The sequence below is a fragment of the Anolis carolinensis genome, chromosome 6 (assembly GCF_035594765.1).
Source record: "Anolis carolinensis isolate JA03-04 chromosome 6, rAnoCar3.1.pri, whole genome shotgun sequence".
In the NCBI taxonomy this organism is placed as follows: domain Eukaryota; kingdom Metazoa; phylum Chordata; class Lepidosauria; order Squamata; family Dactyloidae; genus Anolis; species Anolis carolinensis.
Window position 1 is genome coordinate 59,489,517 of NC_085846.1, and position 27,597 is coordinate 59,517,113.

General features: G+C 40.9%; 1 protein-coding gene across 1 annotated transcript in view; it reads right to left on the bottom strand.

Annotated features, from left to right (window-relative positions):
- Positions 1 to 1,488: 1,488 nt before the first annotated feature.
- Positions 1,489 to 27,597, bottom strand: part of ppp1r17 (protein phosphatase 1 regulatory subunit 17) — a 31,978-nt gene continuing 5,869 nt past the window's right edge. The window contains exons 2-5 of the mRNA XM_003222257.4: positions 14,274 to 14,380; positions 11,790 to 11,942; positions 11,198 to 11,350; positions 1,489 to 5,751 (exon numbers count right to left, since the gene is read on the bottom strand). Of these exons, the coding sequence (XP_003222305.1) occupies positions 5,672 to 5,751; positions 11,198 to 11,350; positions 11,790 to 11,942; positions 14,274 to 14,355 (468 nt within the window). The 5' untranslated portion in view covers positions 14,356 to 14,380 and the 3' untranslated portion in view covers positions 1,489 to 5,671. The remainder of the gene's footprint in view (positions 5,752 to 11,197; positions 11,351 to 11,789; positions 11,943 to 14,273; positions 14,381 to 27,597) is intronic.

The window sequence follows — 27,597 nt, forward strand, 5'->3', positions numbered from 1 at the left end:
TCCAATTTGCCTGCCTTCTTGATCTTTAAATTAGAATTCGGAGGGAATATCTTCTTTCATACATAATACCACCCCTCTCTTCTTACCTTCGTAAGAGGAATAGTATTCCTTGCCAATTTTTGTGTGTGTGAGGTGAGCAACATGTTTCTGGGCAATGTGTGTCTCCTGTATCACAATAACATCATATTTACCACACTTAATTTTATTGAATACTCTTTTTTCTTTTATTAGGAGAATTTAGTCCATTAACATTCCAAGAAAAGCACCTCATTTGTCTCTCAGTCGCCATCGGTATTATGTTCATTATCTGTTTCTATTTCCTCTTCTTTTTCTTCTGGGTAGATAGGTGTCTTCCGTCCTCTGTCTGGTTTTGAGGTTTCCTCTTCTAAAGAGGGAGGTCTAGGTCTTTTCTTCTTCTTACCCTTCTTCGGTGTCATGGCAGGTTGGTCTGGGTTAGCTTCTTTTTTCAATATCTCATAGAATGCATTGGCCTTATCAACTGTAGTTAGCCAGAATCTTTGGTCATTATAAGACACCATGATCCCTTCTGTTTTTTTCCCAACGGAATCTAGTTTGTCTTTTCTTAAGCTCTTCTGTTAGGAAGTAATACTTTCTATGGCTTTTTAGCGCTGTTTGAGTGAACTCTTTGAGGACAACGACTTTTGTTTCTTTATAGTATATTGGATTTTTGGTACTCTTACGCAGGACTTCATCTCTTGTATTTTTTCTTACAAATTGAATTATTGTATCTCTTGATACTTTATTTTTCTTTGCATATTCAGTTGTGATTCTAAAGACTCTATCAATCTCCTGATCAAGTTCCTTGGTTGAACGTTCAAGGGTCTTGGCTACCAATTGAATTGTTATTTGTCTTATATCTTCTTTTGTTTCTTCCTGAAAATTTCTCAGTCTTAAATGGTATTCTAAGTCATTTTGTAGCCATCTCTCTTGATTCCTTTCCATTTTTGTCAATTTTTCTTTTTGTTGTTCAAAAATGTCCATCCTCCCTTGTAGCTTGATCTGTCCTGCTTCAAGATTTATTTTGTGCAACAGGTATTTTTAAAAGTCCCAGGAAAGTCTGAGTTCTGTTTTAAAAATGTGTTGCAGCTGATCCCTTTTGTCCTGAGAGGGGCAATTGAGTACTTCTGCTCTTACCTGTCACTTTTCCAATTCCCCCCACCCCACCCCATAGGCCTCTGGTGCACTGATGCACATATCTTTGAGAAATGAAAGAGGGAAAACCACTGCAAAGTTGTTTGAAGCACGTTCAATGCAATCACCTTCCTAGCTTCAAACCAATTTGAGACCTGTCAATCTAATCACCCTGAAGTGAAAAGTGTTCCTTTTGAACCACTTCCAAGCTGGGTTATAGTATCAGTGCAGAAGCAGCTTCAGTTAAGCAGAACTCAGAGAACTGAAACTTTCAAAGAAATAATGCTCTAAATAAAAGGTTGTTTGTATAATACAGTGAAATGGTAAAACTGTGTCACATTAAGTAAAGTTTCTTTATTCGTATTTATTTTGTTTTAATTATTGTATTTCAATATTAAGTCAAAGCAGAGTTTATTCTTAATAGTAAAGAATCGCTATCAGCTTCTGTTTGTTTTATTCGTATGGCCCCGTTTTCATTTTTGAGCACTGCTTCCAAAAATTGGGCTTTTCTGAATGAGTTGTTTCATTCTTTCATCCGAACGAACTTTTTTTTTTGGTCCCAATGGCCAACATGGGAGGGCTTTTTGAGCCTGCAGGCCACACACACACTTAAAGAGCCCGTGACTGCCAGGGCTTACAGCTGAGTTCCAAGTGCCAAGTGCCTAGCAAGAGGTGCTCTGCACTCCACTTAGCACTTGGCGCTCAACTTCAAGCTCTGGCAGTCATGGGCACTTTGGATCTGCAGGCCACACACACACACACTCTTAAAGAGAGTATCTTTACAAGTTACTATGTTTTGAAAAGTATGGGGGGGGGTTTGCTACTCATTTAAAAGATAATGGAGTCTGAAGAAGAGCCAAGGGCTGCAAAAACAGTATCAGAGAACCACAGACTGCATTTTGCCTATCTGGATTCAGAGACAGGAGTTTATCCCACCAACCCTGAAAACTCAAATGAATGCTGGAGAGAGACTGGGGAATCAGTGAAATGTTGAGATCCTCTAGCCCTAAAACTGAGGGGAAGGGGAGCATGGGAAGCCCACCCATTGCCACCAATGGGACGAACATCAGGTGACCAAATGGTTACCGTTCCCACTTGCCTTTTGTTTCACTGCTTTTTCCATTTGGCAAGGGGTCTCCTGTATAGTGCCAAGCGAATGAACGGCACGAAACAAAAACACGGATGAAACAAATGAGGCAAATTTTGGGCCCATGACTAGTAGTAATCCTGTAAATTCATACTCTTATAGCTACAAAAGTAATTTCACTCAAAATGACTGCTAAGTTTCTGTTGTATTGTAATTCTTTCTTTGATATTAGCAAAATGAATTAATTATAAGCATTTAGCTATTTGTAACTAGTATTGTAATTATACATGAGATTGTGTTCATGGCATTTCCACCCACATCATTGAGACCAGTGCAGTGAATAAAACAGAACAACAGCACAGAAGGTCACCAGGTTATATCATAGTGTTTTACATTTCTGAAAAAGAGTGATCACACAAATTCAAGCTTGATGTAGACACTGAACCTAAAATGATAAAACCAACAATAAAAACAAAAGCAGTTTTGTCCTCCAAAAAAGTAGGTCAAAAATTATAAAAGAATCTTCTATTCAAATAATTCATATTCTCCTGTATCCTTATTAGATTACACAGTACATAAAACTACTCACTTTGCAGACATTTCCCTGCCAGGCCGTCTCTATACAGATGGCACTGCATTTTCTAATTTGAAAGTTGCAAAGATGGATTGTACTCATCAAATTCTAATTCAGAGTGCTACATTAAATCTACATTTGATAATGAGGAAAATGCAACCAAATCACTTGTACAAATGAAGATAATAAACTTCATACTACAACTGAAATACTTCGATTAACATAAACAACCATGGACTCATCACTTATTAACAGCACTTTTTCAATGGCAGAAGCTCATTTTGAATAGTCTACAGAGGTGTCTCACTAAGATACAAGAAGTGTGCTAATTCAGTTATAAGCAATACAAATTAAAAAAAATAGCATTTGCTACATTGCTTCCTATGGTTAGATGATAACTGATGATAAGATTCATGTCCCAGATTTAGAAGTATGTTTTCATACATTTAGGTATTCCAGGTAATAATTAGTCAAGAAGAGTTGTGTACATAATCATTACTTTAGAAATCCTCAAGGAAATAAAATAATGCATAATCAGAAATAATAGGAAATGGTGTAACCGTCAATTCAAATTAACCCCAACTTTGGCTGAAGGGAAAGCCATTGCAGCAAACAAACACTAACCAACACTAAGACATTAGTGATTGAAGTAAAAGGGTCACTTGGATGGGATGAATTTTATACTACACTGGTGATGTGGAACTTACTTACAACTCTCAGAAAGGGAAGGTCAGGGTAGTGTTGGGCTGGTGTTAGAAAGCTGGATAGGATGAAGGGTGGTGTGGAAAATGTCTTGTAAATGGTTCAGAATAAACAATGGGTATGTAATAAGGTTAGGTATGATAGACCACAGATTGGTCTATAGCAGACTAGAAATAATGCTAAACTCTACTAGAATTCAAGTCTTTCCCAAAATACTAATGTTTCATTGAGTGCTTGCTGGTTTGGGTTTGTTTGGAGGGGGTAGTGGTTGTGGGGAACCACCAGAGCGCAAAATATCTTTGAGGCCCTATCTACACTGCCCTAAAATCCAGTCTCTGACTAGATTATATGGCAGTGTAGACTCATATAATCCATTTCAAAGCAGATAATCTGGATTCAGAAACTGGATTATAGGGCAGTGTAGATTCAACCTGAATCATCCATTTTGAGGTAAGCAAGAGCAGGGAGAGGGCAAAGGAGTTACAGAGAAATACTCAAGCTGAATGTTGCAGAATGTTACAGTATATTCAGAATTTTTTTCCAAATATAAAATGACAGCTTCAGAACAACTGTCAAAATAAAGGTTTCATTACTCAGCTTCTCATCACTGATTAGCTCAAGTTAATTATTTTCTCCATACATCAAAAATAGAATGCTCTGAATCTATGTATATAAAAGAGTAATGAAATTTCAGCCTAGGACAAAACAACAAAACTACACATCCCAGAAACACCAAATTTGGCAGAACAACCCCTCATCCATGCCTCTACATTCATACAACAAAAAGCTCCAGCTACTCCAGAAAACGGCCAGGCTTTGAGACTGCAAGGCTATTCACTGCTATTCCACCTGGCCAACAAAGGATTCCCATAAGCCACAGCAACACGTGGCCGGGCAAAGCTAGTATAAGATAAAGGTAAAGGTTTTCCCCTGATGTTAAGTCCAGTCATGTCTGACTCTGGAGGTTGGTGCTCATCTCCATTTCTAAGCCAAAGAGCCAGCGTTGTCCGTAGACACCTCCAAGGTCATGTGGCCAGCATGACTGCATGGAGCGCTGTTACCTTCCCGCCGGAGCGGTACCTATTGATCTACTCATATTGGCATGTTTTCGAACTGCTAGGTTGGCAGGAGCTGGAGCTAACAGCGGCCGCTCACGCTGCTCCCGGGGATTGAACTTGGGACCTTTCGGTCTCCAGCTCAGTGCTTTAACACACTTTGCCACCGGGGCTCCTGAATATAGAATTCTGTAAAAAAAAAAAAACCTGAATTATTACCCATGTTTTGTTATCATAAGGACTCCTTTCTCCCTTCTCCAGCTCGCTGTCATTTTTACCAGTCCCTCTGAGAAGGCCTCCCTTAGAATGTCTCCATGGCAAGGCTATGGCCCTCTGAAAGGGACTCCTCAAGTGTCTTACTCCTAACACTCCAACTCTCTTCCATTTGTCATCTCTCCCTCTGAGGTAGCTTTTCTATCTATCTATTGTCCTTTCGTGAGCATTGAGGACATGAGCACTGAGGACATGAGAGAAGCCTCCTACAGGATGGTAACACACCCAGGCATCCCCTGAGCAGCATCTTTGTAGATGGTCAATTCTCTCACACCAGAAGTGACTTGCAGTATATCCTCAATTCGCATCTGACACAATAGAAAAAAATCTGAACACTGCATACCAACTTACCAACTTATTTATTTTGGGGCACCTAGCCCTAAATGGGGTAGGTTTTTAAAATTTAAACACCAGTATTTTGGGTTGGATAATGAAGGACATGGGCACCACATTTGGTCCAGATGCATCAAGCCATGTAGGTGTCTTTACAGAACATACATACAGACACACATATTTTATATATCTGTATTTTTGTAAACATGCCTCAGCAGGCTTAATATATGTCTCATAGATTATATTAGCCTGGATTCTGTTCATTATCCTCAACTAAACTAAACTCACAGAATCAATTGTTGGATGTAAGATGACACATAGGTATATCAGCCACTGACTAAATCTGTCTATTCTAGTGAGAAGTAACAGGATTTAAGACATTGTGTTATAAAGGCAACATGCACCATATTTCTCATTTTTTAAAAGAAACAATTTTAGAAATTAGTACTACTCGATCATATACAATTATTTACAAAAATGGCAATATGCAACAAGCTAAAAAGGTGAAGTTTCAGCCTCCTTTTCTTCATCTTCAATAATCACAGTCTGCTTCTCTTCTTTTGGTAGTTTAATGCCTTCAACAAGAAAAAGGAGACAAATCAGATTGTTACAAATAAGCTTTTCCTAAACTGTGTAACTAGAGTGTTTACATCACATTTTATTTTATTTTCTGTATAATTTTTATTGTGGTATATGAGAAAAAACAACAACAGCAATAACAACAACATACAGTCTTTGAAATACAACACGCAAAATACAAGTATTTTTTCCCCTGTCCCGCCACCTCTCCATTCCCATCCGTGAACCACCACACATGAATTTCAACATCATGGCTGGTAATGTTGACCAATCTTTGTAATGCTGTTTCTGGTTCCAGAAACTGCAGAGACAAGAGATATTCAGACTATTCTGAGACAAAAAAAAATCACTTAAATGACCCAGGGTCTAAGGATTTTTAAAATATGTTTCAAGTGTTTTAGTTTGAATTGAGTAGCAGTTGGATGAGTGGGGAGGAAACAGTTATCTGTATTGTGACCTAAAAGGTAGGTGTAATTATGGATGTCTCTATTATTAGGGTGAGGCAGAAGTGTGCATAATCCTCACTTTTCTTTCCCAGCAAAAGATATGAGATTGAGTGTATATACAAGACCGAATGAAGTGAAAATGAAGTGGCAGAACAAACAGGACTGTTTCTGGTTGTAATTGGGGCTAGGATTTTCTGAAAACTTTAGTTCAAAACCATGCACATGCACAAAGTCAGATATCAGGAACAACACTTCTAGCACAGCCCATCACCTGCTGTGGCTTTTTATTCGTGTAGAAATTTGCAAACATGATGTTTTCTACCATTTCGTGGTGCAGCCAATTCTATCACCTTCTCCATGTGCAGAATTGGGGCTCCATCTCACAACAAAATTATAGCATGATTCCATGATTTTAAATACCATGCAAAATCCTATGGGTTTGATGTTTGGTAAGGCACTGTAACCCTATGGTTAAAAAATGTAAGTACCTCTGCCATAATTACAAAACCTGAGATTCCATAGGGTGGAAGCATGACTGTTAAAGTAAAATCATAGTGCCATTACTATATAGTGCGAAATGTGTCTGAAAGTTGTGAAAACAGTAACATCCTGTAACCGGGATGAAGCTGAATTTCCCCTCCTTTTCAAAACTAGGGGAATGAAAAAGTGGGTTTAATTAATAATGTAATAGAATTACAGCAGAAAAACACATAATGGGGAGTGAGAGAAGACGAAAAAGAATCTGTATCTTATTCTATTTGAGTATCTCTCTCTTGGATTTTACTGTGTATAGGTATAGCACAATGTTAAGACCATTTCCTTCCTTCCTTCCTTCCTTCCTTCCTTCCTTCCTTCCTTCCTTCCTTCCTTCCTTCCTTCCTTCCTTCCTTCCTTCCTTCTTTCTTTCTTTCTTTCTTTCTTTCTTTCTTTCTTTCTTTCTTTCTTTCTTTCTTTCTTGGGATTTTCTTTCCTAAAGGCTGGGTGGCAAAGTGCTGCTATTCTAAAGGGCTTCCCACATCGGCCTAAATTCTGGAACCCTATCCCAAACCACATGGTTTCTCTATTCGCATCTGTCCTCTATGTGTCCTGGTTTAACCTCTATACAACACAGAAAATATATGCAGATATTCTCATAAATATAATCTGGTTTGCTACAGAAACTGAAAATTGTATCTATGCATTCATAGACCACAATATCGTTCTTGATATTCTCATGGTGGGCTGTGCCCAACCATAATTTTAAAACCCCATGTTTGGTAAAGTATGAGACACTTAAGGAGACTGAATTCACAAAATACTAGCTAGCTGTTAGATGGGTGAAATGTTGATTTCTTTGATTCCTTTGATTCATGTTACAGCCTTGTAACACGTTCTCAGGAATAAGCTCCATTGAGAACATGTTCCAAGAGAACATGAATGGAATTGCATTATACACCAACTTCAATATACCTTACTCAGACCAGACTGCAATCAGAGGTCTTTCTGCATAGACTTTTATTATGGCATTTCAATTCTCCCCTTTAAAGAAAATCATGCTTTATATCATGCTTTATCAAATACTGAAGATATAATGGGTACAGTGGCAGAGGCATTAGATCTATTGTTTTAACAAAACATTTTTTTAAAAATAAGACAGATATGTGTTGAGATCCTATATGGCACAGTATAATGTCATAGTCCTGCATTCAGAACTATGCTATGTGTGGTCATTACCTTCCCATTAACCCACTGCCAAGCTCCGCCCAGCACTGCCACAGATCATTGCATGATTGGTAGAGGTAAAAAAGGATGAGATGGGAGAAGGATGTGGCCAGATACAAAATGATTAGATTTGCTACTGTCTTCTGGAGTTCTGGATTATATCATCACTTCGTTTCTCACTACAGGGACATAGCCAGATATTTCTCTGAACCTCTCTCCCTCTAACACTTCATCAACCACAGAGTAGCTATGTGTAGCAGTGGAGTGGGCATGCAAGAGTTTGATAGGAAATCTGGGGAGGAAGCTTTTGTTGTTGACTCAACAATAACAACAGGCATATGGAGACATAAAGATGGACTTATGCCACTAGCAGTATTCTAGTTCTAATGTTCGCATAACTTCTTGACTCTTCAAAGTTGCCAAACTTTGCTTTAGATAGTCACATGCAGTTTAAATTGTTTTCTTATGATAATTCAGACAATCAAACAAGAACAGAAAGCTTATCATGGTTGATCTGAAAATGCCAGACCATCTTAGCCATGGTCTGGAATTATGAGTTTTTGACAAGGAAAATCATTTGGGCAGACAGTTGCACTCACAGAAGTATCTGTTATATGATACAACAACTGAAGTAACTCGTATTGGTTTGCGCAATGTGATACCATCTGTTTCTTTTGAGACACCTCCTTTGACAGCTGCTTTGCAGGAAGAAAATTGGGAGCATTTATTGAGCTACAGTAAAAATAAGAACATTTATTAAGAGTACCCATGCAGTCAGCACATAGGGGCCTAACAGGATAATAAAAACAAGCAACTGAAAATGCACATTGATTTTTGCTTACAGAGAATAAAATAACGACATGGAATTTACTTAGGTGGATGGATGAAGGAATGAGATCTTATTTGGTCAAATTTTCTATAAATGCTATTTAGTTGTTCCCTTCCTCATACTGGATAAAGCCCTATAAGGTGGCTAACTAACTATCAAAGACAAATAAATAGTTCTTCCTATTCTTTTTTAAACTTATGTCTAAAGTTGGGACTAGATTCTAGAATCTAAAGTTTTAGATTCGTCTTGTTTAAAATTTATATAAACTGCCACTAAAGTTGGAGAAAGGTGGGATATAATTGAAATAATGGCCCACACTGAGGATTTCATATTTTGAGGTAAACATAAGATTAAGTAAAGGCTTTAATTTGTGTTGTTGTAGACCAGAACCAGAAGCACATCGGGAACAATTCACATTTTGACATGCTTCTCAAGATATGACTGTTAAATCATGTTGCAAGTGTGAGATCACTCATAAGGTGAATCATTTGGCCATAAAAATTTTCAACAAGCATTAGTAAGCTATATGTCTACAAAGGTCACATTGCTATTCGTAGCTAGAGTAGCAGGGCAAATGCCAGGACTTATGTGCCCCAGAGGGGCGACCATAACTGATACTGAGCATTTGAAATGTCTTTGGAATATTGTTAATCATCTGGCAATTTGAATAGAAGCACTTGATCTGACAGCCATAGCTGCTGCTATCTTATTTTCCCTGATGTTTTGTGCTGTAGTCTCAGTACACATATTGAGTATTCCCAATGCACTAAAAGGAAATGAAGCTAAAAGGCACTAGGCAAAAAAAGAAAAAGAAAGAAAAGATGATGGTGGCAGTGACTTTCACTACTTCGCCCAGCACTTCTCTCTATAGTGTCACTCATCCCATCTTATAATTTTCGCAATGCTCATCCATCTACAGAAAAACCTCTTAGGAACCTGGGGGGAGGGTTGCCAGAAGGCATAGCTTGTACCTTGTCCAGGGTGTAATTAGATGTGTTGCTGGTCCTTATATTAAAAAAAAAACAAGTAGAATACAAGCTCTGTCCTCAGTTCCTCCTCTTGTTCCTTTTGCTTTCCCTCTTGCCATGATTTTATTTCTAAAAACGTTTGACTCTCCTACTGCCACACACTTTCAGAGGCAGGCGTGGAGATAGACCTCTGTGCACACTGAAGGACAAAGACTCACATGTTGGGTAAAATAAGGCCACAACTTCATTGGTTACAGCTTAATTGGTTGGTACACTGCATGGGTTGAGGGTCCTATCAAATCATGCATCTGGAATGCTGCCATGAACGTAAACTTAAATGTGATCCTGTGACAGCTGCTGGGCTTTTCACATGGTTCTACTATACACAATCCAAGAATACTTGTGTTTGTGTAGATACTTTTCACAAGGTTATCAAATTAGTAACAATAGGCTCACAGCCAATGCTTACAGCATCAGGGGTTCCCCGACCTGGTTACATCTCTGCTTGCAAGATATATAATGTTTGCTGTCCCCCGAAATGAACCAATAAGAGCCCAAGAACCGTTCAGTTTCCATTGGCTGTGATGCCCATGTGACTCCCCATGTAGTCTTTTCCCAGTTGCAAAAGATCTCTGGGGCACCATATCTTCAGCCTGGTCCTACCCCAATGTCCTGGGAACAAAGGTGCCTGACAATACTGTCACTGTCATTCTCTTGTCAGCCAGCAAGAGTTCTTCCCCATTCCTCTATTTGATTTTTCTGGTCCCTACAGAGGGAAGCAGGGCATAGTTATCTGGAGATCCAGTGAAGAAATGATTCTTAGACCTGCTTCAGCCTTGTTATTAGAGAATATTACAAAAAGCTAATGTCAAAAGTTGGGACTGAAAGCAGTTTTTATTAGCTCTCATTAATTCAATTGAAAAGCAAAACACTCTGTGATGCACACTAAAAGATTCACTTTGTCACCCAAGGCAACTTTCAGGCAATTTTTGCTTTTTGGAGTTATTGGAGACTGACAGACAGAGTGACTCACAAATGTTCTCTTATAGTAGATATGTCATAAATGAGAAAGCCATGAGTATTTGGTTAATAGAAAATTGCAATAATCCAGCACATTTCATACAAACTGTGACCAGTGTTTGCAGTTCATAAACAATGAAGGCAATGTCCTGTCTGCGCTTAGGAGACTGTTTTATTGGATCTTGTCAATGAATACAATCTTATTGTATGTGTGTGTGTTATGAGTATGCCTTCAAGTCACTTGTCAAGTTATGGTGACCGCATGAATTTCACAGATTTTCTTAAACAAGGAATACTTAATTGTGGTTTTGCACATAACACATAAGTTTAAAATACCTTCAGCAACATTTAAACCTTTTTCCACTTCTGAGCACTTTATTTTAGTTTAGAAATATGTTCAGGAGTTCAAAAGTGATGCCTTGTTTGTAAAGAAGTGTAACATCAGATGGGGGCAGTTGAAATTCTCTTTTACGTTTACCTGCAAGCAGAGGTGGTGTATTTATTGCAGGGGTGTTTTTCCTTCTGGGCTTTTTCTGTTCCTGTTCTGTATTTTGACATGCTAGAGTGATATGACTCCTTTGTGGTTTCTGAGAGAGGTCACACCTTCTAATTAAGTGGTCTGAGAGAATACCTACAGAAATGACATATGAAAAGGAAATTAGATTTTGTACAATATTCTGACCATAAGATGATGCAAGAGACACACGAGTGACTCTCAAATTATAAAAAAATAAATAAGCCAGTAAAATGTGTTTTAGATGATGCTACTGTCAGGTGGGGTTGGGAATTGGTCAACTAGCTGAACGTAAATGGCATTTAATGGCTCCTCTTCATCCTGGAGAGAAGTGACCAGTGGGTGCCACAGAGTTCAGTCTAGGGCCCAGTGATATTCTACATCTTTTAAATATTGTGTTTAGACTTGGGTGACATTTCCAAGATATCTCATTCTGGATATTCCAGAAAAAAATCCTAATTTCCAAGCATTTCTTGTACCAAGCATTTCTGATAAGGGACATTCAAGGGATAAGGGATATGCAATAATTAATGTGACCCAAATCAGTACTGCTAACCTGCTATTGGAGGTGGGGTATTTATTGCTGGAGTATCCTTCCTCTTTGGTTTCTTTTGATCCAGCTCACTTTTTGGAGACTCTTGCAGAGTTTTCCCCTTTCTTGGTAACTTTTTGAGTTCACAGCCCTTTAGCAACTGTTCGGAAAGATCATCTGCAGTTTTTAAAAAATACATAGAAATTATCAAAACAATTATGTACGATCCAAACTTCACTTGCAACTGTTTAACAAATTTGGCCCTCCCTGAAAAAAAAAAGAATCAGTTTAGCCTTCCTCAGCCTGGGCATCAATATTTAGTGGTCTGTTCTATCTCCAGTTGAATTCAGACATTTTATCCTTCCCTGATTCTACAGCTCTGTGTAGCATTGCCAACATATTCCAGAAGATCTCCAAGTCCTTTGGAACATGTTTTGAAGATGAATAGAAAACTACAAAAGAGAGGGGGTGTTGATCTTAAAGGATTCCTGGAAAGGTAAACAATTGGCTTCCTGCCCTTGTGTCCTCTAGATGTGTTGAACTATAACTCCAATGATTCCTCGTTGGCTAGAGATGTTGGAAGGTATTTCTTTCTACAGAATTTGCGAAAATGTCTTTCTTAAGTGTCAGGAAAGTCAGATGAGGATAATTGTAGATAGGTGAGCTTCTTTGCAGTTCAGAATTTTGTATGTAATGCACATTTCTTCTGGTTTGTTTGCTTCCTGCACATTTTTAAAGAATCCACATATTTGCTCAGAAAATTCACTTTTTTGTTGTTAACAACCATCAAGATGACTTATGGTGGTCCTATAAATGAAGAATGGACATGTGTTATTTTGCACACAATACTTCTTGATAGTCTTTGAAAAGTTGTAGTAGTCAATGACTTTTTCACAGTGAGGAGAAAAACTGTAAAACTATTCAATCTCTGCTGCAAGAATAAAATTCACAAACATTTCCACCTCCTAGTTATTACACAAAATACAGTAGAGTCTCACTTATCCAACATAAACGGGCCAGCAGAATGTTGGATAAGCAAATATGTTGGATAATAAGGAGGTATTAAGGAAAAGCCTATTAAACATCAAATTAGGTTATGATTTTACAAATTAAGCACCAAAACATCATGTTATACAACAAATTTGACAGAAAAAGTAGTTCAATACACAGTAATGCTATGTAGTAATTACTGTATTTACGAATTTAGCACCCAAATATCACGATGTATTTAAAACATTGACTACAAAAATGAGTTGGATAATCCAGAACGTTGGATAAGCGAGTGTTGGATAAGTGAGATTCGACTATATGTGAATTTACTTGAAAAAAGGCTGATATAATATAATGTAATTTAAGTTAAATTATAATCAAGTATTAAAAAGAACACCCAAGAAGTTCCAGCAAGTTAATTCAAATCAGTAGAAAATGTACGTGGGTGTTCATGTTTCAGAATCCTTATTTTACTTCAGATTTATGACTTTACCAAACCAGACACCAACATTTATTGAATGTACTCTTATGTTTGTGTCTGGTTCGGTAAAACCAGAGCTCTTTATAAAGCTGAGGTAAAATAAGGATTCCAAAATATGAATAATCATGAAGTTTGAAGAGCTCATAGCTAGCAAAGTTCAAATACCTTTTGATGAAATGGAAGGATAGGTACTCTTTGGAAATGTTTTCAAATTGTGAAAAAGATGAAAGTATTGCAGGGATGAAAGTACTGCAGTAAAGTAAAAGTTCAACAGACAATACACATATGTATGCGCCTTTATGTTTCCTGTTAATGAAAGATGATCCTAGGAATTTCATTGAGCTTTTTAGGCAAGGAAAATTCAGAATTGGAGTTTTTCAGTTCCTTCCTGTGAAATATAACATATGGCGCCCATTATTCATTGGCAATATTAATATGGACAGTGGGCCTTTTGTATTTCCTGTGGATTGGTTCTAGGGACCCCCTCCGGATACCAATATCCATGGATGCTCAAGTCCCATGATATTCTATTGTGTAGTAAAATGGTATCAACTTATATATAATGGCAAAATCAGGGTTTGCTTTCAGGATTGTTTTGAGGGGGGAGGGAATTTTTTCTATCAGTTAACAGTTGAATCAATGGATACAGAATCTATGACTGTAAAAACATATCTGGAAAATTTGTGACCATGTAAAGGGTAAAAGAAGAAATCTTTTTCCTCCTTCTCTTGCACTTCATCCTGTTAGTTAATCACTTTCCCCCAAGAGCCTTGAGCAATATTTATATGTTGCCCAGCAAGAGGAAGGAACAAAAGAAAGAAAGAGAGTGAGAGAGAGGAGAGGGAGAGGGAGGGAGAAAGACCCAGACCCTGTCATTGCTTCTCCATCTGGCATCCTTCATATCACCAGAAGGCACAGTCTATCAGGTTTCATGGGGAACAGTTGTTCAACAGGGGAGGTGAGGGAGCGGGGAAACAATGGACAGTGCTTATTGCTGGCAAGAAGCCAAACACTGACATCACCACCATAAGACTGACCTATGTGGTTACAGTGAGTATCTCGGCCATCCACTCTGTCTTCTGAGATATCATGCGATGCCTGTACATATTCTGTAGACATCTCTAAAGAGGATTTTCTCCCGAAGCTAAAAGAAACAAAATAACACGAATAGTACAGAGAGCTGAATTGTATATGTGACTATCTCTTTTCTTCATTGATACAGGAAACTTTTGTGTCCGCTCACACCACAGATATAATCTTTCCTTTTAAGACCAAACAGCCATAAAAATTGCATTTTAAAAATATCTTTATAGTCACCCTGCAAGGATGACAATATAAGGAATGTTTCGGTTTTGTATAGAATGTTTTGGCAGTTGAAAGGAATGTCTCAGGTGGAACCACTAACACTTTCAGATATTTCAAGACATATTCTGAGTTGTGGGGCACAACTAGTGGCCCCATAAACTGAATGTAGCCAGTCAGTCACATGTTATGGTTTATTAGGTTTTTGGCAAGGTCACTGTTTACAGGCCAACACAGACATGAGATGCCTGAAACATTTTGCTGTCTGAGACAAACACCACTCATCACCCTTCCATCAAGATACATTGCGCTAACCAAGTTATTTTGGCACATAGGGCAGACTATCCCACAAGCATCTCTCTCTCCACCCACCCCCAGCATTTTATTTAATAACAAATTAAATAGCTAACAATTTATTTCAGCACACTCAAAGTCTGGCACCTGTAAGATGCCTGCCTCACTTGGGCTACAACTAGCCATATAAGTATACTGCAAAACAAGAGGTTAATCTAATCCACTGCTTCTTAAACTAATGGTTCTGACCCCAAATGGATCTCCTTTGCTCAACGTTGAAGTCATGAAAAAATGGCAAAATTAAAAGGTTTCTGAATGCCCCAAATTACACCAATCCATTCAAAACAACATGCCGTGTTTGCAGTGGACTCTGCAGAAAATGTTTCAGCTGTACTCCACAAAAAGGAAAATCAGCAAATGTTTGATTTTTAGACTTATTTTACATAAAAAATTCTCAAAGAGAAAGTGGTCGCAAGTGGAAAAAGTCTAAGAAACCCTGATCTAATCCATTGCTGGCTCTACTATGAGTCAAATACCCAGATATCAGATCTATATGGGGCAGTGCGGCAGTCCCCTGGCCATTTCCCACTGCTGGAGGATAGAGTTTGTGTACTATAGAGTCTGTCCTGCACCTCCTAAATGAGTCTGCTACACTCCCATATCATGGAAGATATGATGGAGTGTTGAAGTGATGTTCAATCCCATTTGCTTAAGTTCATGTAATAATAATTATTACATGAACTTATTACATGTAATAATAATGATAATTACATGAACTTAATCAAATGTGACTGGCAGCTGAACATCACTTAATAATAGCTCCTTCATGCAACAAAACATCTAGGCCAGCATTGATCAAGGCTGTATTGGGACCCCATTCAGACCAGGTATTGGTGGACTATATTTGGCTTAGCTGCTCCCAGCCCTTCAGATCATTTACAATTTTGTTTTACTTCCTTATCTTTTTCTTTGATATAATAAACTTCTAAACATCCAACAATTGACTATATAAGTGCCTTTTTGTTCTTGTTTACTATAAAAATGGCCAAATACTGAAGACTTGAAGACTTTCAATTAGTGGGTGACAGAGCCGGTCCAACAATGAGGCTAATTAAGCGGTCGCTTGGGGAGCAAAACATACGGGGGCACAGTCGAGACTGCATTTTCTGTTGAATTGTTGTAAAACAGGATGTTTTTGTGCTTAATTTGTAAAATCTTAATGTAATTTGGCTTTTCCTTAATCCCTCCTTATTATCCAACATTTTCGCTTATCCAACGCTTTTATTTTTCAGTGATTGGTTTGGGGGGGGGTGTGTGCCAAAATTCTGTTCACCTACACTTGAAAAATACCTAGGGCCGGCTCTGGTGGGTGATCTGCCCTTCCCATGAGAACTGTAAAATTGTGGCCAGCTTTGGAGTTGCTGCTAGTCTTTTCTGGGATGTCCTCCCTGAATGTACAAATGGGTATGATTGTGGATATGTTGTTGGCTGACATGCTCTTAATGGCATATCTGAGTGTGATGGAAAATATTGAACTCCTTTGATGATTGCAGAGAGAAGCATTTATTACCTTTTCATGCAACAAGCCAGACTACCCCCTCTAGCCCACCCTCTCTAGCCATTTAGTGGATAGTAGAGAGCAGTAGGTATTTGAGAATTGTCTAGCTATGTCCCTATGGCCAGGTACATAATGACAAAGGTGTCCTCCTGGAGCTCCCACGTATCTGCCAAAGGTCCTGGTGATTCATGCCATGTCCTGTTGCAGGCTCTTGTCTATTGGTTCTATAATTCTGTGTGACTATGCGTGTAAGTTTTGGGTTTTATGCTAAGTCTGCAGCTTTTATTTCCCTTCTTGGCAAGAACCCTGAACAACTCCCCAAATCATGTAAAGTTTTCTATGAATAATTTTTCACAATCATCAATATTCTCTCCATTGGAGAACACAAGAAAAAGCCACAGACGAGATTTTGTGGACTTCTTCCACCTATAACCTAAAATTTATTACATGATTTTTAAAATGTGTAAATAATTAACTAAACAATTATTAATGGTGCAATAAGAGTTTTATCTGGTAGTACATTAATGCAAAGTCCAACAGACCAAAAGGTGTTATTTAGTTTTACTAATCAACTATTTGATAAGCTTTTTCAAAATGAAATGAAATGAAATACAGTATTTCAGCCTCAGCATCATTCATAGCATATAGTTTAGAATCATTATATGCCTAAATTTGGATGGAGAAGAGATGCTTAAGAAATGACTAAAAAGGAAAGGAAGTGTCTATTTCTCCTCTTAGCGATTTATCATCTGGAACTGTGCTTCTTATACTACTTGATGTAGGGAATTGGCAAGGTTTCCCAACCTTAATGTGTCAGGGACCGACATTGTATTTCTACTTGTTGATTACAGTTGTTTCTTCCTTCCTTGGAAGTGCACCATGCACCATAGCCAATAGCTATGGACCGCCAGGTAGAGAAGAGCACAGATGATCTTAAAATCAATTTGGGCTGGAAGGTATGTCTTGGCATGTTCCAATGTATATCAGCATGGTTTTCAAATTCATATTCATTTAACAAAATGACCTCTTTCTCAAGATCTTGGAATGTGAAGTGAAATAACAAGAACAATTTTTGTGTGTGGCAGAACTGTGAGATCTGTTTAGTTCTGGTGCTCAGAACAAATTCATAAGGTGAGCTTTGTAAAAGTTCTAAATGGCATGTGTTTTTTTTATTTTTGCCTGGCTGCAATTGTTGGGTTCTAGTAAAACTAAACAGAAAATGTCCAGAGGAACTACCAACATGGTAAATGGTCTGGAAGCTAAGACCTATGAGGAGCATCTTGAGGATCTGACTATGGACCTCATTACTTTGAGAGGAAAAAACATGGGTGACAGTCCTTTTGGCATAGAGAATCATCCCTCTTATATCATCTGCCTCCCCATCACACTCAAATGTGAAAACGTAAGCGCTGGCAATACTTTTATCTTACATTCATCACATGGCCAGTATTACTTTTTTTCATCAGGAGAAACAACAGTATCAGAAAACCAAGAGATCCCTTGCCCTGCACAAAGCTCCTCACATTAAAGGAGACTGACACCCGTTTAAAACCACTTCTTCCAGAACATGTGATAAGTTCCGTACCTCTCCATGCTTGAAAAAATGTGGAAGTGCCCTACAACGAGGACATTTCTCAATGCGGTGAGGTCAATTGCCAGAGTCTCCTCTTTTCAGGACACTTCTGCTTCCTTTCTACCACAGTTGGCTATGCATGACAGCTGGAAGTAATTTAACTCATTTATTTATTTCGTGTCAAAAGCATTGTACAGCAAATACATTTCAAAATGATGGGGGTGGGGGTGGGGAAGGAAATCACAAGGAACTAAATAGTTTTGGACCAAAAGCGGGCAACAACAACCGCATTGTCCGTAGCTTTAAACAACTCCTCCTCCGTACATGAGGCAGGGCATTGTGGGCAAGCATAGATATACTGAGTTGTTTGTTCAGCTCCACAGTCACACAAGGTGGAGGATTCCTCCAGGTAGTGCCACCTTGCCAAGTTGTCTTTAGATCTGCCCACTCCACTTCTGAGTCTGTTCAGGGACTTCCAAGTTGCCCATTCTTGGTTTGCCCCTGGAGGAAGACCCTCTTGGGGGGCCATCCAGTTAGAATTGCCAGGTTTAGCTGCCCAGAGGGACACCCTTGCTGTTGCTGGAGGAACATCAAGAGGAGTGGTGGTTCTCATGAAGCCCTTCCTTGATTTGAGTCTGGTGGGAGGAGGCTGATAGTCATGCAGAGGGTGGCTTTCACAATGTTCGACCTTTTTTCTCTCGCAGTTAGCAGCAACTTCCCGTCGCACATCAGGAGGGGCAATGCCAGCTAACTTGTAGAGTTTATCAACAGGTGTAGGTTTAAGGCATCCTGTGATGATTCTGCATGTTTCATTCAGTGCTATGTCCACCTGCTTTGCATGGGCAGACTTTTGCCAGACAGGACAGGCGTACTCAGCAGTTGAGAAAGACAAGGCCAGGGCTGATGTTCTTATTACTTGTGGGTCTGCACCCCATGCACTGCCAGTCAGTTTCCGCAGGATGTTGTTGCGTGCAGCTACTTTGTGCTTGGTGTTCGTGCAGTGTTTCCTATATGTTAGTGTTCGGTCTAAGGTGACACCAAGGTATTTAGGATGGAAACAGTGTTCGAGCTCTTGGCCTTCCCAAGTAACTTTCAGTTTCCTGTTGGCTTCACGGTTACGTAGGTGGAAAGCACACACTTGTGTCTTGGAAGGGTTAGGCTTCAGGTGGTTCTCTTTGTAGTAGCTGGAGAGATCTTTCAAGGCATTGGTGAGTTGCTTTTCAACTGTTTCAAAATCTTTCGCTTGTGTTGTAAGGTCACATTTAACTCATGTGATGAGCTCAGTGCCTTTCTATGCTTGAAAAGAGGCTGAAGTGTCTTACGATTGGAAAATTTCTCAGTGTGATAAAGTGGTATATTTATTTTCATCTAAAGAAGGGAAGGTTAAGACGGGACATAATAGCCATGTATAAATGTTTCTTCTTGAGACGGAAACGAGCAATGAATTCAAATTGCAGGAAAAGAGATTCCACTTAAACATTAGGAAAAATATCTGGATAGAAAGAGCTGTTTGAGAATGGAATAAGCTGTCTCAGAATGTGGAGAAGTCTCCTTCTCTAGAGGTTTTTAAACAAAGTCTGGTTGGCCATCTGCCAGAAGTGCTTTGAACCTGTAATCCTGCATGGTGGGGGTTGGACTGAATAGCCTGCATGATCTCTTCCAACTCAATAATTCTATGAAAACAAACCTAATAGTATGTCCTACAAATCTAGAGCTATTCCTCCCTGCCCTAGAAACCTGTAGGAGCCAACTGAGCTCTGAGTCCGAATGTATGTTCTATGTGGTAGCCATTTAAAATAGCATACTACAAATACCAAGCTGTGGGGGAGGTAATTTTCCAGGAAGGGCGAAGAACCAGAAAACAGATTAATACAGGCACAAGTATGTATGATCTTGGGAGTAGCTCTTTCTCCCCAGTCATATTTTCCATTTTGAATCCAACCCTGCTCCTAACAATATATTCTAAATGGTGCTTAGCCTTGTAAATAGCCAAATTGTATTCAAAGATGATTGATAGCTGGCAAATAGAGGGAGCAAACATGGAGGTGGTGACAGACTTTGTATTTCTAGGCACGAAAATTACTGCATACACAAACTGCAGCCAGGAAATCAGAAGACGTTTATGTCTTGGGACGAGAACAATGACCAATCTCAATAAAATAGTCAAGAGTAGAGACATCACACTGGCAATGAAGGGATTCCTCTTCTTCAGAAAGTGTTCATGAATCTGAGGGTGAGTTGGAATTTGAGGAGGAGATTTTGCAAGTACCCACATTTCAGGAGAGGTGAAAGGAAACAGAGCAGAGACATCGTTCTGCTAGAATAGCTGCCAGAAATGCAGCTGAATAATTAGGAACTGCCCTAGCAGCTGGGAGGGGACTCAGGGCTATAAAGCAGAAGCAGGTGCAGCTAGCTCTTGCTGGTAACAAACTGACTCTTAACTCCCTTTGTGCCTGCTTCAAGTCTGCATTTGGGAAACTGCTCCTAAGGATTTATTGCTGTTTTTTTGTCTGAAGTAATACTGCTATTTGATTTGGGAATTTAACAGAGACTAAGAACTGTCTTTACCCTAAGACTTCCTTGCTTCCTTTTGCATTATTCCACTGAGTGTGCTTTACTTTATGTTTTGCTGAAGTAAAGCAGTTTTCATTTACTTACCACAATGTTTTAAGGCTGTTCTTGAAAGACAAAACAGGACAGAGGGTCTGCATAGTTAAAGCAATGGTATTCCCCGTAGTAACCTATGGATGCAAGAGCTGGACCATAAGGAATGCTGAGCGAAGGAAGATAGACATTTTGAACTGTGGTATTGGAGGAAAATTCTGGGAGTGCCTTGGACCGCAAGAAAATCCAACCAGTCCTCCAGGAAAAAAAATGCCCAGCTGCTCACTGGAGGAAAGGCTATTAGAGGCAAAGATTAAGTACTTTGGCCACTTCATAATAAGACAGGAAAACGTGGAGAAGATAATGATGCTGGGGAAAATGTTCTTGATGACTTCTGAAGGAATGAGATCTTCTCCTGGGGCCTTCCCTTGCTGTAATTGGTTGTCAAGGCTCCTGATCTCTGTCAGAGTGACCTCAGGCCATGACGGTAGATTTTCTAGGTCTAGGGTGGAAAGGGCATTCCTGCCAGTATGATCTTTATGTATGTCCCGAAAATATGCTTCCCATGACCCTGGGGGGATATGGCTTTCTATAGGGGGCCTAACATAGTTAGCTGTACATGACATGATGTGCCAGAAGGTGGCTGAGTCTTTATTTTGAATGTCTTGTATGAGCCGTGTCCAATTGTTGTTTATATCTTCCCTTTTTTTGGGCCAACAGGCGCTTATATCTTTTCTTCTGATGGAGAAGCTCTTGTGACACCATTGCCAAGTTGTTAGACTGGAAAGCCTGGAAGGCAGAAATAAGTGGGGGTTTTTTTGCATTTATGTATTCCTTATCAAACCAGGATTTGGAGTGATGATGATATTGCCTATGTGGAAGTGTGTTGGAGCTTCTTATTAGTTTCTGGAGCTCTTGGGTTATTGAGTTAAAGTTCTCCAAAAGAGCACTGGGGAAAATGGAAGGAAAAGGGAAGATGGATGGATGGATGGTTGATATTCTTGAAGTGACTGGCTTATCCTTGAAGAAGCTAGGAGTGGCAATGACTGACAGAAAGCTCTGGCATGGGCTGGTCCATGAGGTCATGAAGAGTTGGAAGCGACTGAACGAATAAACAACAATAACGCCACATTTAAAGAGTAGAAAAATGTAACTTTTTTGTAGAAGATATAAGAAATGGTAAGAGTGGACTTTTAAGAATTCTAATTTAACACATCTGGTGGCAGGGCCGGCCCAAGGTAATTTTTAAGTGTAGGTGAACAGAATTTTGGCCCCGCCCCCCAACCAATCACTGAAAAATAAAAGCGTTGTATAAGCGAAAATGTTGGATAATAAGGAGGGATTAAGGAAAAGTCTATCAAACATCAAATTACATTATGACGTTACAAATTAAACACCAAAATATCATGTTTTACAACAAATTGACAGAAAAAGCAGTTCAATGCATGGTAATGTTATGTAGGAATTACAATATTTTCAAATTTAGCACCAAACATTGAACTGGGATATAGGCCAGTGTGGACTCAGATAACCCAGTTCAAAGCAGATATTGTGAGATTTTCTGCCTTGATATTCTGGGTTATATGGCTGTGTGGACGAGCCCTGAGGGTCCTTCCACACAGCTATATAACCCAGAATATTAAGGCAGATAATCCACATTATCTGCTTTGAACTGGATTATATAGCAGTGTGGACTCAGATAACCCAGTTCAAAGCAGATATTGTGGGCTATTCTGCTTTGATATTCTGGGTTATATGGCACACAGCCAGGGCCGGTCCAAAGCTATACGTGGACTACGTGGCCGCAGAGGGCGCCATTAGTCCAGGGCGCCATTGAGGCGTCCCTGCGTGCGCACGCGCGCACACGCGCCCCCGCCTCCTCCTTTCAGAGTTGTTGAGATATTGGACGGACGTGTGGGAAGGAGAGGAGAGGGGGAGGAAGCCCCAAAGCAGAAACAGTCAGTGGCTGCAACAGGTGAGCATCGTGGGAGAGGAGGAGGCGTGGGGGTGGTGGTGCGCGCGCACATTCATCCTTCCGAGGGATGCATGCACACTCACTCCCCTGCCTCCTCCTCCTCCTCCCAGTCCCAGGATCGCGCGATCCTGGCAGGAGAAGCGCAGGGGGCGTGCGTGCGCAATCATCCCTTTGGAGGGATGCATGTGCGCGCACACAAACCTCCCCACGCCTCCTCCTCTCCCGCGATGCTCACCTGTTGCAGCCACTGACTGTTTCCATTTTGGGGCTTCCTCCCCCTCTCCTCTCCTTCCCACACGTCCGTGTACAGTGGGCACTCAAGCAGACTGGTAAGCCCTCAGCTGGGAAGGAGGTGGGGGGGGGGAGGAAGGTCTGCCCCTGAGTTATTCCTGGCTAACCACTCAGAACAAAGGATTCCCCCAGGCCAGGAGGTAAGGCTGGGAAGGCATTTTAGTGCTCACAAAGGTTATTAATTACATCAATCACACTGGCCTACAACAGACAAGAGATTTCCCCCCACCCAGGAACTTCCACATAAACATTCCTTGCTTAGTTTCTTCATATACCTCACAACCTCTGAGGATGCCTGTCATAGATGTGTGCGAAATGTCAGGAGGGAATGCTTTAGGAACATGCAACAACCCCATAATAATGCAGTTTGACTCTAGCCTTTGAAAGACAGGGGGTTGGACTAGATGGCCTTTGGGGGACCCCTTCTAACTCTGATTATGGCCCCATCAACACTGGCATATGTTATATGGTCAGTGTAGATATATTATATGGCCACTGCAGGCTCATATTATTCAGCTGGTGCAGAATCATAAAAATGCAATTCGGCTTCTAGACTTTGAAAGGCAGAAGGTTAGACTAGATGGCGCTTGGCAGGGACAACAACGATGAATCTTTGCAAAGACAGATTGAGATCTGGGGCCTTCACTTCAGTTCTGAGCTTGTTCTGTGCTTCTTCTTCCCCAACATCTAAACCCCTTAAAAGCCCAGCTTAAATCCGCAGGATCTGGGGTTTGCAAGTAAAGGCAGGTGAAGCTTAAAGCCGGCTTCTCTTTGTGGCTTTTCTTGCAGCAAAAGAAAAAACAAGGAGCCAATGAATAGGATTCCCGTCACACTGAGACATGGGTAGATACATGTCGTTAATGCCTTCCTTTATTGCAATATGCGGTTGGACTAGATGACCTTTGGGTCCCCCCAATTATAATGGAATAGAGACTGCCTCGGAGTCTTCTTCTTTGGAGGTCTTTAAGCAGGCATTGGTTGGCCGTCTGTCTGGAGGGATTGAATGGTGTGTCTCTCTATTGCAGAAGGGAGGTTGGACTGAATGGACTAGATGACCTTAAGGGTTCCCTTCCAACTCTTGTAATTCTATGATTGATTGATTCATGCCTGTCCTGGCTCAGCAGAAAAGGGCTGGGATAGATGACCCTTGGGGTTCCCATTCAAGTCTAATGGAATTATTAAGCAGAGGCTAGATGGTCATTTGTCTGGAGGGATTGAATGGTGCCTTCCTCTTTTACACCACAGGGTCTGTCCGAATAGCTTTTGGGGTTCCCTTCCGTTCCAAGTCTAATTGAATTATAGACTGTATGGTGGACTTTCTTTCTCTGGAGGTCTTTAAGGGGAGGCTGGATGGTCATCTGTTGAGAGGGATTGAATGGTGCCACTTCCTCACCCTCGCCTCATCTCCTCCCCACACGTGTGGGCACCCACAGCCTGGTGGTAATCTCCCGGCTGGGAAGAAGGGTGGGCGGGGGAGGGAGGCATGCTCGTGCACGTGATTAGCATGGAAAATCCTTGCAGCTTCAAAACCTGGCTGATTCCTGCCTGTGGGAATCCTTTTGTTGGGAGGTGTTTCTCTTCAACAGAAACGAGGAAACCATGAGAAAGAACAAAATCTGGCTACCGGTATTTAAAAACTCTAGAATCAGGACAGTAAATAAAGAACAACACTAAAAAATAAGGGAGTTCAAGACATGAAACAATCAGGGCCAGCTAACACCTCCCAACAGAGGATTACCCCAGGCATGAAGCAGCCAGGCTTTGAAGGTACAAGGCCATTCAATGCTAATCAGTGTGGCCAATGGCAACATTCACACTTACCTCCAACAGATAAGAGTTCTTTCTTCCACCCTGGACATTATATAGATATATAATGTACAGAGACACACAGCATTTGCCAAAAACCAGTTTATCCATCCCTTTGACATAGAGCTATGCCTCTTTTTTCTTTCTCTCTCTTTTTGGGGACATCTGCACTGTAGGATTAATGCAGTTTGACCCCATTTTAACTGCCGTGGCTCAATGCTATGGAATCAAGGGAGCTGTAGTTTGATGAGATCCCAGCACTCTTTGGCAGAAAATAATAATAATAATAATAATAATAATAATAATAATAATAATAATAATGTGTTGTCAAAGGCTTTCATGGCCAGACTCACTGGGTTGCTGTGAGTTTTCCGAGCTGTATGGCCATGTTCCAGAAGCATTCTCTACTGACATTTCACCCACTTCTATGGCAGACATCCTCAGAGGTTGAGGTCCGTTGGAGACTGGGGAAGAACCTACAGCCCGAAAAACCTACAGCAATCCAAACAATACAATGCTTTCTCAGAATATTAATTCCCCCATTTGGGGGGGGTGGTGCCAAAATTCTGTTCGCTTACACTTGAAAATTACCTTGGGCCGGCTCTGCACACAGCCATATAACCCAGAATATCAAGACGCACAAGAGAAAGCCCACGCTTTCCCCAAGAAAGGGGAAGAGGAGGAGGAGGAGGAGGAGGAGGAGGAAGCCTCCTCGCCTGGTTCTCCTCCTTCTCCCTCTCCCCAGCAGCCCCACTCCTTGGCACCAAGCCCTTCCTCCTGTGCTCACCTTATGCCGGGATTCAAGCCACCTCTGCCTCCTCCACCATGTTCCTGGGCTGCCTGGCAGTTGCCCTGGGGGCTTTCCTCCTCCCGCCTCCTCTGCCCCCGGCAGGTGCCTGGCCCCTCGCTTCCGAGGCACACTTGCGGAGGCAGGCCAGGCTGCACCCGTTTGTTGTGGAGGCCTTGCTTGGAGTGGAAGCCTTGCCAAGGCCTGGGCGATGGGCTTGTGCGTGTGTACTCGGAGCCCCCAGAGAGGCCTCAGCAAAGCTTCCACTCCGAGCGAGGCCTCCACAACAAATGGGCCTGCTCTGAGGGCCCTCCATACCCACCTCCTGGTTGAAGGCGTTCACAGCCTCCATGTTGTTGGTCGGCGACGTGGAGGGGTCCACAACGGTGGCAGGGGAGGGAAGGAAGGCCAGAAGGAAAGTGCGGCTGGGACGTCGCTTCCGTCCCCGTTTCAAGGCCTGGGCACAAACATGTCCGTTTGGCGGCGGTGGTGTCGTCTCATTGGTGAGGGAGCGGCACAGTGCTCTCTCTCACATGGTGGGATAGTGAAGGCCACGCTGCGAACTGCACCCTGGGATAGCGCAGGCCTCGTGCCTCCCCTCAGAGAAGGGAGGGGGGAGTTGGAGGAGGAGGAGGAAGAGGCGGTGGCAAGCGCCATAGACAAACAAATGGACACTGCAAGTGCACCTCGCGCAGGCCTGCATGCACACAGGCCCATTGATGGGCGAGCGGTGGGCGAGGAGTCCTCGGACAGCGAGGGAGAGCAGGAGGGCGGCCGCGCAAACAGGTGGCTGGGCCTTCCGCTGCCGCCACCTCGACAGTGCCCCCGCATGGTCTGCGCCACAGGCAACTGCGTAATTCGCCTCAGTGTTGGACCGCCTCTGTCTGGAGGGCAGCAATTTGACAAAAGTAGGTGATAGAGAATTCTGCTATGACTTAACACACATGGTTTCAAATCCCCACTCAGTGCTGTAGTTCACCAGAGGACACTGGGTCAGATGTTTATTCTAAATTTACCCAACCTCTTGGAGCTGTCGAAAATATGCACATCTGCCTGCATGTGTTTGCAACTGTAGTTCTTCAAATGAAATAATAAATATAAAAGTAGTAAAATAAATATATTTCTTGTTATTTTAAACCAGATATGTTTCCTCTCCTCTCTTCTCTTCTGCTCTGCCCTCCACTCCTCTGCTCTCCTTTCTTTAGATCAGCCATTTCACAGTAAAAGTGGATAGTTTGTAAGAATGAGAGACTTATGCTTAACTTGTAATCATGAAACCTCCCTCCCACCCACCAAAAGTTTTTCACTTAAATAGTAGGTTCCTCCAACTATTAACATGATAAATGAGCAGATAAATGTACATGCAATTGATTTGCTGGTATGCACACCTGTCGTTTCATTTAGAAAGCCAGGGGGGAGCTGAGTTCATATTGCAGCTAAAGAACCTGCTGTGAGTTTACTTTTCCAACCATGTCTATCCTTCTCTTCCTTCATTTTTAATGACTTTAATAGTTTGTATCACATATTGAGCATCTCATTGGAATGGGATGCATCTGGATATCTGCAGTAATATGACTAAAAGGGGGCAGCTTCTCTTTGACAAAGGAAAAGTTAAACTGTGCTATATTAATCAAACAGAGTGTATTCTTAATAGTCTCTTGCAAAACAAGATTATGATAGACCTTACCCTTAATCACTAATATAAAAATTAGTAATATGATCAAGGCAAACCCTGTGCATAAGTGGAGAATATTTTTTCCTGGGTTTTTGATGCACCATTGCTCAGTAAATGACAGTCATGCATATTTTATAGAGTTCATGGCCCGTGGTACATATGCACATGCTTTAATCTAAGCTGTAAGAGTACAGATTTCTAGAAGGAAAGAGAAGCAGGATGTTAATGGCACAAAGCATAAAGGACACTGTGATTCTTGGAATTGTGGTCATGTTTCAAGAAAGATGTTAGTAATGCCTGCCTTTGGCCCCTTCTACACTGCCATATAAAATCCAGATTATCTGCTTTGAACTGGATTATATGGCAGTGTACACTCATATAATCCAGTTCAAAGAAAATAATGTGGTTTATCTGTTTTCATGATCTGTATTATATGGCAGTGTAGAAGGGGCCTTTCTGTTATCACTACTTGTGTTATTTTACAGGACTGCCTAAC